Here is a 12,687-nt window from a genome sequence, read left to right on the forward strand (position 1 = left end):
TAGTTCCATAATGACCCACTTCACTAATCCTTGTCTCTGGGTCAGTGGACACTAGACAGCATCACTGAGACAAACAAGACAGGTACAGGTGTACACAGAAACACAAACAGATACATCGTGTTCACAGGCTCCACACTATTGCAGCCTCTTCATTATTGATGTTGCAGCAGACTAGAGAGGTTGAGATTTTCTGGCACTTTACACGAGGACGGTTCCCTATGGTGACGGGGAATTATTTTATCGTTAGCAGAACCAGATAATACTGGCAGTTCTACGCCTTATCCAAGAGTGTTATTCTGAGGAGGTACACGACACAGACACGACACACCTTCAAAGAGCAACAGATACGTTGCGTTTGTTTGCTGCCCGCATTTGCAGGTGTGGAACTCTGTACAAGCCTGCAAAGGCTTCGTTCCCACCTTGCACAGATTTGTACCTAAATTTGTGCTAAACAAATAAACTAAACTAAACTAATCTGTTGCTCTTTGAAGATGTATCAGGTATTAACTGTGATGTATGCAGATACAACAACTGTGGATTAAAATCTATTCACTTGTAAACTCCAACTAGCTCATTTTGGTATTTTGTATTCTGATTCTGATTCTGAAAACCTTTACCAGAAATTACCACAGACTGAGCAAATACATTGTTTATCTCTTGTGTGGGCTTTCATGTGTGCCTTCAAGTTGTCTTTATGGCCTAAACTTTTACCACAAGCTGTGTACATCATGAACACAGCCATAAATGTATGTTGTCCTCACACAGTTTGTCTGTGACGGAGCAGTTACATTGTTTATCACCTGTGTGGACCGTAGACGTATATATATATAGGAAATGTGGACTAGCGTGTGTGTGTCTTCAAATTGAGAGGCAAGATCACAACAGCCACCAGACTGACAGACGACACCTGCTGCTTGCTTCAGACTGTTAAGAAGGATGGAGGGACTCAGCAACTCCTCCCCACACTGTCAGTTTTGTAATAGCTTTTTGCATCACTGGAGGTAAATATAAATACCATGCTCGATGTATGTGTTGAATGTGTTGACTTGACAGAACGTACTGTACTGTACTGTAGAGTGTGTCACTCAACTTGACTGATTGGGGATAGAGTCAAAGACGATGGGATTCAAGCAAGACGGCCCAACTTCAACTCACTTCCTGTCATTTTGTCACGTGGGTTTTGCCCATGGTTTTCCACGGACACGCCCACTTAGGAGACTTTCGGTAGGTCTGAGTCAATGGTTGAGACTGGTTGACATTTAGGAGACTTGCTGCTACCATTTGTTAGAATTGGCGGAGCCTGCGGTGACCCATCTGTAGTAATATAATATCTATGATAGAGTCCTTATTTGTGGGGGCTTTCGGGCCTCATTGAAGAGGCAGATGGCAGAATGGGTAGAAACTGTCCCTGTGACGAGAGGTTCTGGTACTGCCAGACATCCGTTTTTGCCATGGGGGAGAGAGAGCCCTAAAGAGTTTATGACCTGGGTGGGAGGGGTCGGCCGTGATCTTCCGAGACTGCTTCAGCGTCCTGTTTGTAGGTCCTGAAGGGATGGCAGGCTGCATCCGACCACCTTTTCAGCATGGCGGATGATGCCAACATATGTACATGTTCTCCAGTGTGTGTGCGTGTGTGTGTGCGTGCGTTATTAAAAACTGTGCTCACCCCATCGTGAACCAAAGCCTTCCATGTGTGCTCCAGCTTCTTGATCAGCCTGCAAATGCAGAGAGTAGCACATCATGTTAAATGCGTATTAGGGTCACAGGCAAATATGAATCGAATTAACTTGTATGTAGGCTGACGGGGCTTAAGTATGCTGTCTGAAGTGATTAAGCTGTTTCAATGGAAGTGCTATATCCTAGCACTTAAAAACTCATTCTAAACACCATTTCTCAGTAACCCAATCAGGATACATTCTGACTTGTGAGGTTATAAAGATCCAAAAAAAGCTTGCTATGTTTTGAGTTTTATGCAGCTGCTGCCACGGGGTCATGTGTGTAGTACATACATATTTAGTTGGCGTTCATCACAAGTTGTGTCATGTGATGCTTACATGTAACACACAGCTGATGAGCTGTGGTGGTGACTACCTGAATCACATGATTACTGTCATGATTACCTGTAGGACTGCAAGATGTCGATGATTCCGACGTAGAGAAGAAGTCGCTCCCCTTTTCCGTTGACCGCTGGGATCCCTCCCATCCTGAACACAGAATGCAAATAAAACAGTTGATTCCTCTGTCTAATTTAACAGGAGCAGGCAGACCTGGAGGGGCGGAAAGTTCCACTGTATATGCTACAGTTAGGCCACCATCTGTAAATCATCTTTTTATGATAACTGAAACTTTATTTCGGTGCCTTTCCAACTTCTCAATCCTTTTCTTATGTTTTCCTGCAGCCATGACATTCACAATATCGAGACATTTTTATAAGTTGATGACAGGAAATGTGAACTCATTTTATTTGGTTGTCCCACCTCCAGGAGTATGATTCAGAACAAAGTCCAAAAGACACCGGCGTGCTGCAGCTTGTCTGACCAACCGCACACAGCATGGGACAGCGGGGGAAAACCAGATGACATGGAGCAGCGACACAGGAAATAAGACACTGGTGTGAAGTGGTGCTGGGGTTGTACATAGAAAATAATGGGGCCGGCTCTTTCGACACGCGCCGTACGCCACTGATGTTTTTTGGACTTTAGGGGGTTCTGGTTTTTGGCAGAGCAGAGCCCCATAACTAACTTTTTTCACCATCCTGGAATCATGCTGAAATACAATCTAAGCCGTCCCAAAATGATGTGGACCATCCCAAATTTTAAATCTTTGTTTTTCTACAATATCATTAGTTAAAATCATTCAAAGTGATCTTTTTTTTTTTTTTTTTTTTTTTTTTTTTATCACTTTATTTCTCAGTTTTCACAAAAAAACATGGATGTCACGAAATATAGTGTATGAAAACTCTTTCTTTTTTCTCCCCTCTCCCTCCCTCCCACCCCCCACCCACCCCATGGGGACTGACAAAAAAACAACAACAAAAAACAAAAACAACACCACCAAAAACAACTACAGAATAAAAACAACTACAACAACATTCAAAGTGATCTTAACTAAATAATACATCATACTAATATACATATATATAGGCCTATTATATGTATGATGTGGACCCTATATCCTACAGTCCCTGCTCTCAACGGGGACGCGTTTTTATGCCCGAGTGGAGCAACAACAATAATAGTAATAATGGCAATAATAATTGGGGGTGGGGGAACGAGCTGTCTATATGTTCTCTGAGGGGAGGCTCACTCTCCCACACTTTGAAAACCCCTGGTCTATGGTAAAGACAGAGATATATACACTCTCTCTATCACTTGGCAGTATGAACAGTCCTATTTCTGACCCAGTTCCTTTGCCATCAACGTCCCTCTCTCTTGCCAAACTCACGTGTCGTGGGTGTCAATGGACTCTCCGCAGGCGGCTCCTCCCTGGATGGACTCCATGGCTGTGGAGTAGAGGGCCTTCTGCTGGGCCACAGGCCGCTTCTCGTCGCTGCCGCCCTGAGAGCCCTCCATCTGCCTCTCCCTCTCCGCCTGGTCCATGTTGTGGACTCCCAGCAGCAGACTGTAGTCCATGATCTTAAAGCTCTCCAGCACCTGGGAATAGGGCGCATATAGACAGATGTAAGCATGCCATACACCGATAGACAGAGATATGACATCAACAAATAGGTGGAGGCTTCTATCCAAAGTGCATTACAGTACCATAAGTGCATACACTCACCAGCCACTTTATTAGATAGGTACACCCACGCGTTAATGCAAATAGCCGGCTCCTCCAAACAATGATTTGTGTGGAAGCAGTTCAATATATAAAGCGTGCAGACATGGTGAAGTGGTTTCCGTTTTCTTTGGCGGCAGACATGCTGGTTCCAGCATCTCAGAAACTGTTGCCTTCCTGGGATTTTCACACACTACAGTCTCTAGTTTACAGAGAATGGTACGATCCAAACAAAACTCCAGTGAGCGGCAGTTCTGTGGTTGAAAAGACCTTGTTAACGAGAGGTCAGAGTGAGAATGGGCAGACTTGTTCAAGCTAACAGTAAAGGCTAATGGCCACCAGCTCCAGAACAGATGCGGTACGGCTCAGGTACGGCTGCAAACAGACCCACACTCGTGTCATCTGTCAGACGTATGCGGGATCCGACAAAAATAGAACAGGTGCGTACTGTAATTTTTCCATACCGCATGTATCGCCCATCAATTAACATGGGTGAGAGTCGATCCGGCAGTTTAACGCATCTGGTGTACATTGCCTGTCAGGCCAGAGATGCTCAAATAACAGTGGTGTGCAGAAGGGCATCTCTGAACATATTAGGTCTTCCTAATAAAGTGACTGGATAAGATACAGTCACTTTGTCAATATGGGTGGTGGCACCATTGGGAATGAGGCCCGATAAACCTGGGGATGTTGGTGCCAAGCTCTCAGACCTATACAGGACAACAGATTTGACTCACATCTACGCAGTGGTGCACATGAATTGACAATGTATATGTGAGACTGAGTGTGTGCACATGCACGATAAACACTATGAGCTATTATACAAAATGCGCGTGCACGCGTACACACACACACACGAGATGGTGATTTATGGGATGGGGGCAGGCCTGTTACCAGACCAGACACCTTGTTTCACTGCTCGCTCATAACAACGGTGTAATTTATAGTGAGGACTCCGGGGGGAGTGCCAAACACTCTCGTAAATAGTTGTCTCTCTTGCTCCCCGTCTGCACTCCCTCCTCCCTCCATACACTCTACCATCCTCATCCTTTTCATCAGGACATTGTGTCCTGGTTTCCTCTACTGTATTCCTTTACCGCTTTGTGCCTTTCCTCTGTCCATATGTCTCTCTAGTGCCCTTTTCCCACATGCGCTTTGTACCGCAAAATGACTGGAACGTGGTCTAATGCCTGCATGTGAGAAAGTCGTCGTGCCGGTATAAGCGCGACCCCGTCATCGCGGAGATTTCACCAGTTTGGAGCCAGTCAGAAGAGCGGTATGCGCGATAGCGGACTCAAGTAGAGAACGGGTCCAGTCATTTCCTGCGACACTCTCATGGGCGAGGTGTACACACGTTGCTTAATGTTCCAGCGGGCATAATCTAATCATTCGCGCACATTAAAGCAAACTGGCGAAATGATCTTGTGATAATAAGAGCAGTAGCCTATGTCAGCTTCATGTGTGGGTGTGCTGATTTTCCCCTCTCTCCTCTCTGCTGCCTGCTCGTGCTCCTCCTTCAGTGACAGCCCGACAGGGACACAGACGAAGCAAATGCACGAAGCGAAATGTGGAAGTATTTTGCTTACGTTGCCGACAGCGAAGGCAAGCCCGGACACATCAAACGAAGCCAGTAAAAAGAGTGCTTCAACGCGACGCAGGTGAACGGATAAACAAGCAAACTTATTTCACCATTCAGAGTTTTGCCGACACATCACTCCCCACCCGCTCTGCAGTGCCGCCCCGCCCCCCAACATACAGGCAATTTAGCTGCTAGATTCCCATATGCGCGAGCCGAAGTGTGAAGGGAAATGTCCGATATTGACTTACAGGTAATTTTCCGGTACGCATGTGGGTAAACGGCTTAGGGCTGGGTATCATTTTAAAAATTACGGTACCGGTACCGGTACCAATACAAGTACCCTTAAGCCCATAGCATTGGCAGTTGTTGGATAATGTGTGATTGGTGTGCCATGGGCTGAACACGGACAAATAAGGATTGACCATGTGCAATCTGACCAAACATCTCCAAACAAGGACAGACAGCCATGGACTGCGTCCCTCCCCCCCATCCCTCTTTCTATCACCAGAGAGTCTCTCTGGAGGGTCTTGATCAGGGTGTTATGCTGTATGTGCTGTAACCTCCTCTAGCATCAGTCAATCCCTTCATCTCACCAGGCAGTCTCTCTGCAGGGTCTTGACCAGTGCGTTGTAAGTGTCCTGGTCCAGCATCAGTCCGTCCTGCAGGTCCTGCATGAAGTCGAGGTCTTTGAAGGTGGGCCGGGCCTTCTCCCGCTCCTTCTTGGAGGCTCGCCTCTTGTAGGTGGAGCCCTTCATGTCGTATTTGAGGTGCATGCGAACCACGCGGGGCAGGACGTTGTTCATCACCACCACGCGGATGTTCTTCCCTCCCGACTGGACGCAGTAGAGGCCAAAGAACTTGGGCAGCAGCGTGCGAGGGTTCTGATTCAAGTTCTGGAAGAGGATACGCAAGAGAGGACGAAAAACCAGAGAGGGAGAAGAGGGAATGAGACGTATGAACTTTTTAAGGGATAAATAATAGAGAAGCAACGGGATAGGGGATACATGTTCTGAAGCCGTTAATAGATAAACAAGACATGACTCTCACTAAACAAACACCTTGGCTACAGTTACACTTTTTTCATCTCATCATCACACCAGTATGCATTAAGTAACGGCTCACTGGGTGCACAGTCACACAAATCACATTTTTCTCACATTGCTATCACATCTTTACAACCATATATGGAAGTAGCCAAGCCCACATTGTGATCGGAATTCTGCATAGCCTGAACCCAATCCAGCCACAACCAGTGTCAAGATTTGAAGAAGGAATGCAGGAAAAGGTCATGCAGACACAGCCATATAAATATTAGCCACAGGAGATGAATAACATGGATGACATACAGTAGGCCTATATGTGAACTCATAAAACACAATGTTAACAATCAAACCTCCAAAAGCACAATGAAATGATGAGTGTAAGTACAGCCTTTCGACAAGCCACCAAGCCATTCTCCTGGGTTACTGTTTGTACTGACTGTGGGAGCAACTGGCAGAAAAGCAGCCTCACGGCAGAACTCAAAATTCTGCCTTTGCTTGATACTGGACTCGCCCCTTTATCGCCAATCTCTGCTGAATATTTCAGGAGTCAATGCAAACAAATGAGGTTAGTCAGGCAGACCGTGATAAAGCAGACTGAGAGAGGACAGAGGAGAGGGATGTGAGGAGCAGAGAGGAGAGAGGACAGAGGAGAGGGATGTGAGGAGCAGAGAGGAGAGAGGACAGAGGGGAGGGATGTGAGGAGCAGAGAGGAGGAGAGAGGACAGGGGAGAGGGATGTGAGGAGCAGAGAGGAGGAGAGAGGACAGGGGAGAGGGATGTGAGGAGCAGAGAGGAGGAGAGAGGACAGAGGAGAGGGATGTGAGGAGCAGAGAGGAGGAGAGAGGACAGAGGAGAGGGACGTGAGGAGCAAAGAGGAGGAGAGAGGACAGAGGAGAGGGACGTGAGGAGCAGAGAGGACGGAGGACAGGGATGTGAGGAGCAGAGAGGACAGAGGACAGGGATGTGAGGAGCAGAGAGGACAGAGGAGAGGGATGTGAGGAGCAGAGAGGAGGAGAGAGGACAGAGGAGAGGGACGTGAGGAGCAGAGAGGAGGAGAGAGGACAGAGGAGAGGGACGTGAGGAGCAAAGAGGAGGAGAGAGGACAGAGGAGAGGGACGTGAGGAGCAGAGAGGACAGAGGACAGGGACGTGAGGAGCAGAGAGGACAGAGGACAGGGATGTGAGGAGCAGAGAGGACAGAGGAGAGGGATGTGAGGAGCAGAGAGGAGGAGAGAGGACAGAGGAGAGGGACGTGAGGAGCAGAGAGGAGGAGAGAGGACATAGGAGAGGGACGTGAGGAGCAGAGAGGAGAGAGGGGAGAGGACATAGGAGAGGGATGTGAGGAGCAGAGAGGACAGAGAACAGAGGGGAGGGATGTGAGGAGCAGAGAGGAGGAGAAAGGACAGAGGAGAGGGATGGAGAGAAGAAAAAACAGGAGCTTGATAGAAAGGAAAGGCTGGAGAGAGGAGGGATTAGAAAATGGGAGGCGAGCTGTGCAGGAGATAAGAGAAAAATAAATTAAACTGAGAGGAGGAAGAGTATCACAGCAGCAGGGAAAATGATAAGCCATTAAACCTTGGGTGTGTGGAGGACGGAGGACGGAGAAAATGGGGCCTATAATAAGATGGGCAAACATAGTGGAGGGAGGGCTTTTCAAAGAAGCAATAGAGGCAGGTTAGATCAGTGTGATCTGTATGCTGCTCAGATCCAGACTCTTCAGCCATCAGCCAGTCAGCTGTGGAAGATGTGAGGCTCCACCAGCGACTAGTCTGCCTGCCTGCTGTCTATCTGACTGTTGCCGTGAATTCAGAGGAGTCGTCTTTCACATTTTCAGTCTTTGAGCGTTTGATGTGACTGTTTGTGCTCCTGCCTCTCTGTCTGTCTGTGTGCCAGTCTGTCAGAGAACCTGTCTGTCTCCATGAACCTACGATCTTTTTAGCCGTCCCTCTGTCTCAGGCCCAGCATGCATCAGTCTGCTCTGGCCTCTGGCTACTGGCATCCCACACATGAGCCCCAATCCCTCTGTCTTCATTAAGCCACTTGCCTGAGACCAATTAGACACGCACAAGCGCTTCACAGCACAAGCAAAATGGTGGAAAAGGTCACACAGGAAATGCTGTGAGACTTTCCATTTCCACTTCCTTCAGTGATTAAATGGATTCGTGCAGCGGTCTTTGGTCATGGCTGTCGGTACATGAATAAACACACGGCCGTGAGCTGTGAAGCTGAGACAGTGGAAATAGCAACATGGACATACATGGAGCTGTTGCTGGTTAAGTCCATTCAGAAGGAGTCTGGAGGGCTGGGGGAGGGAGGGGGGGGGGGGGGGGTGCTGGTGCGAGGCATGCTCTGTTGGGCTTAACTACAGTACATCCGGCTACTGAAATACACCAGCCAGTCTCTTATAAAAGCACATGGCCCGAGGTCTCAGTCGGACATGAATCAGATTGGCCTGTTTTGTCTGCTTTATTTTGGAACGGACGTGGAGCCTGGAGGAGAGAAGCTCTTACGTAAAGCTGAGACATGAATAAGACTCAGAACAGGAACATGAAGAGAGGTCAGCATGGAAATAAAGTGTGAGTGACGTGCAGGAGCAGCAGCCTGTCTGGATTGAGATGTATGAGGACTGTGTGAGTGACGTGCAGGAGCAGCAGCCTGTCTGGATTGAGATGTATGAGGACTGTGTGAGTGACGTGCAGGAGCAGCAGCCTGTCTGGATTGAGATGAATAAAGTGTAAGTGATGTGCAGGAGCAGCAGCCTGTCTGGATTGAGATGAATAAAGTGTGAGTGACGTGCAGGAGCAGCAGCCTGTCTGGATTGAGATGAATAAAGTGTGAGTGACGTGCAGGAGCAGCAGCCTGTCTGGATTCAGATGTATGAGCACTGTGTGAGTGACGTGCAGGAGCAGCAGCCTGTCTGGATTGAGATGAATAAAGTGTGAGTGACGTGCAGGAGCAGCAGCCTGTCTGGATTGAGATGAATAAAGTGTGAGTGACGTGCAGGAGCAGCAGCCTGTCTGGATTCAGATGTATGAGCACTGACAGGCTGCTGCTGCACCTTGTATCCAGGCAGAATGACTGCTGTGCGCCTCTATGTATGTCTGTGTGTTGTGTCTTGTGTGTAATCTTGTGTGTATGTATGTGTGGATGTGTGTTGTGTGTAATGTACATGTGTCTGACCATGTAGTATCCAACCAGACTTAACATTCTGTGTGTGTGTGTGTGTGTGTGTGTGTGTGTGTGTGTGTGTGTGTGTGTGTGTGTGTGTGTGCGCGCGTGCGTGCGCGCGTGAGAAGAATGTACACATGTGCAATGCTAACCATGGAGTATCTAGGCAAACCTTTTTTACATATGTTTGCATACAGTACATGTGTGATGCTTGTCGCTTACCATGGAGTGAAAAACAGTGGAGTGGAGTGGAGTGGAGTGGAGTGGAGTGTGTGCCTTGCTTACCATGTAGTACCCAGGCAGCAGTTTCTGCAGGAACTCAGCCTCCTTGTGCATGACGGTCTTGATGATGAACTCATCGTCCCTGGTCAGATAGAAGACTGAGCCGCTCGCTCCGGGATTGGACAGCTCGATCAGCGGCTCGTTACACAGCGAGTACTGTAGAAACCACATCAAAGCCACAGCTCGATCAGCGGCTCGTTACACAGTGAGTACTGTAGAAACCACATCAAAGCCACAGCTCGATCAGGGGCTCGTTACACAGCGAGTACTGTAGAAACCACATCAAAGCCACAGCTCGATCAGCGGCTCGTTACACAGCGAGTACTGTAGAAACCACATCAAAGCCACAGCTCGATCAGCGGCTCGTTACACAGCGAGTACTGTAGAAACCACATCAAAGCCACAGCTCGATCAGCGGCTCGTTACACAGTGAGTACTGTAGAAACCACAGCAAAGCCACAGCTCGATCAGCGGCTCGTTACACAGTGAGTACTGTAGAAACCACATCAAAGCCACAGCTCGATCAGGGGCTCGTTACACAGCGAGTACTGTAGAAACCACATCAAAGCCACAGCTCGATCAGCGGCTCGTTACACAGCGAGTACTGTAGAAACCACATCAAAGCCACAGCTCGATCAGCGGCTCGTTACACAGCGAGTACTGTAGAAACCACATCAAAGCCACAGCTCGATCAGCGGCTCGTTACACAGCGAGTACTGTAGAAACCACATCAAAGCCACAGCTCGATCAGCGGCTCGTTACACAGCGAGTACTGTAGAAACCACGGTCTGAAAGTTAGCTGATATCATGTGGATCAGCCTGAGTTCTTCAATTGGAGAAGTTAGGAGACAAAATTACCGCAGCAACTCAACGCTAATTCATCTGTACCGTATTTTTGTTAGCCTGTCACAACATTAGCCTTATTAACTTTTACATATTTGGCTGACTCTAGTGTCAACAGACTGAAAATGATAAGAATTGCTAGTCTTGTAGGGCTGCTAGCAAGTTAGCTATACCAGGGATCAGTGTTGGTAAACAAACGGCCTACCTATAATGGGACCCTATGGAGCCAGCTTTGAGGATCTCACTCTAGCAGGCTGTGCTTTTTACTAAATTCACTTAATTAAAAAAACAGTTCACACAACTTTAACACGATATACATATATTATACATCAGACCCTTGAGCTACTTCTGCTCTCACTCGGAAAGTCCAAATATAAGCGATGTGATGTATAGATTTTGAGATATTGACATTTGTTTGGCACAACTCTGCGGTTCTGCATTTCCGGGTGGTCATGATGTCACACTGATTCGTCCTATATACCATCCAAGCACCCAGAGGAGTGCTGTGTATGTATGGTGATGTGAGTGACTACAGGCTGAGACAGAGAGGCAGAGACTGGGCAGACATATGATGTCAGCATGTGGGCGGAGAGGGCCAATGCATTAAAGATAACGCACGTGGGAGATGCACAAACACTGACTAAGCAGTGATTTGTATGCTTGTGTGTGTGTGTGTGTGTGTGTGTGTGTGTGTGTTTGTGCATATGTGTGTGTGTGTGTGTGTGTGTGTGTGTGTGTGTGTGTGTGTGTGTGTGTGTGTGTGTGCGTGTGCTCTGCTTAGGGCAGAGCTGAGATTCATGCAGCCCCACAGTTGCGTCATGCCGATGGGGAGTGACAGGCTGCAGACCCCTCACCTCTCTGTTCATCTGGCCTCTCTCCTCCCCTGCCCTCTCCTGTATGTCTCATGGCCTCTCTCCCTCTCTCCCTTTGCATCCTGTCATCCTTTCCCTCATCCCATCTTTTCACACACTAAAGCCCAATTTATGCTTCGTCTGCCGACACTTTTGAAACGGTCGTCGACAGAAATGAGGACTTGAGTCGACACTTTCAAGTGTCTGCGAGCAGTGTCTGCTACCTGGTGAAATTTCTAATATCGCTGACTACGTCACATAATGTCGTGCAAGGGTGATTGGCTATATAGACGGGCACGCGCTTGACTTCCTTGTTTTAGTTTTCGCTTAAATGAAATGAATGAACGAACGTGTCCCCGCTATTTTTTATCAGCATGTCCTTGATGTATGACTTCGTGAAAATCACAAAGAACACCGTGACCAACTTCCCAGAGAGAGAGGAGGTGAGTTGGTTGTACAGCTGCAGTTACATCTTGCCTCCGACGTGGGTTCACTGACAGCATTCCCTCTCTTGGCTGTCTGCACTAACGCTAGTTCTCTGCCTCCCTCTGTCTATAGCGTCACGTGACCGTTGAGCCGAGGAGAGAAGCATAAATGCAGCAACATGAGCAACACTTTATTTTTCGTCTGCGACCATGTGCTGAGCGACACTTTCTAATAAGTATAAATTAAGCTTAAGGTTCATCTTCATACCTGCCAACATTAGGCTGTGAAAAAGAGGAAGAATCCCCCCACCACTCAGGATCAGGGGGATTCGGGGTGCCTGTCCACGGGGGAGGGGAACTGTGGGTTATAGCGTGATCCTCCAACGCGCTACGTAGCATATGCTAGTCTATAACTCTCCACAGATCGGCAGAGGGGGTGGAGCAATGACAGGGACACCCTAACAGGGAATTGGCCAAGTACAATTGAAAAGGGCGGGGAATATGGAGGATTTTTTTAAATCAAAACCTGCCAGTGGGTGTTTTTTCATTGAATTAACGTATTTGTTTTTATTTTCCTCATACAACCATGACGTACGTTAAAATCAGGTCGTACAGATGCAGTGGGGGTTAAGACTGAAATTTGAAAGGGTATTTCTTCTTCTTGGGACCTGTTTCATCCCCATTCCTAGTCTTGCTTTGCATCCCTTTGTCCTTTCCTCTC

The 12,687-nt window shown here is 47.8% G+C and overlaps 1 protein-coding gene across 1 annotated transcript in view; it reads right to left on the reverse strand.

Moving 5' to 3' along the window:
• The window catches only part of pip5k1ca (phosphatidylinositol-4-phosphate 5-kinase, type I, gamma a), a gene marked incomplete at its 5' end in the record, with an annotated part of 57,826 nt that overhangs the window by 17,326 nt on the left and 27,813 nt on the right, over positions 1–12,687 (reverse strand). The window contains 5 exons of the mRNA XM_083647855.1: positions 1,667–1,715; positions 2,121–2,204; positions 3,445–3,653; positions 5,950–6,249; positions 9,851–10,003. Coding sequence (XP_083503981.1) covers positions 1,667–1,715; positions 2,121–2,204; positions 3,445–3,653; positions 5,950–6,249; positions 9,851–10,003 — 795 coding nt within the window. The remainder of the gene's footprint in view (positions 1–1,666; positions 1,716–2,120; positions 2,205–3,444; positions 3,654–5,949; positions 6,250–9,850; positions 10,004–12,687) is intronic.

This window comes from Poromitra crassiceps, assembly GCF_964638095.1.
Source record: "Poromitra crassiceps genome assembly, chromosome: 12".
Taxonomy (NCBI): Eukaryota; Metazoa; Chordata; class Actinopteri; order Beryciformes; family Melamphaidae; genus Poromitra; species Poromitra crassiceps.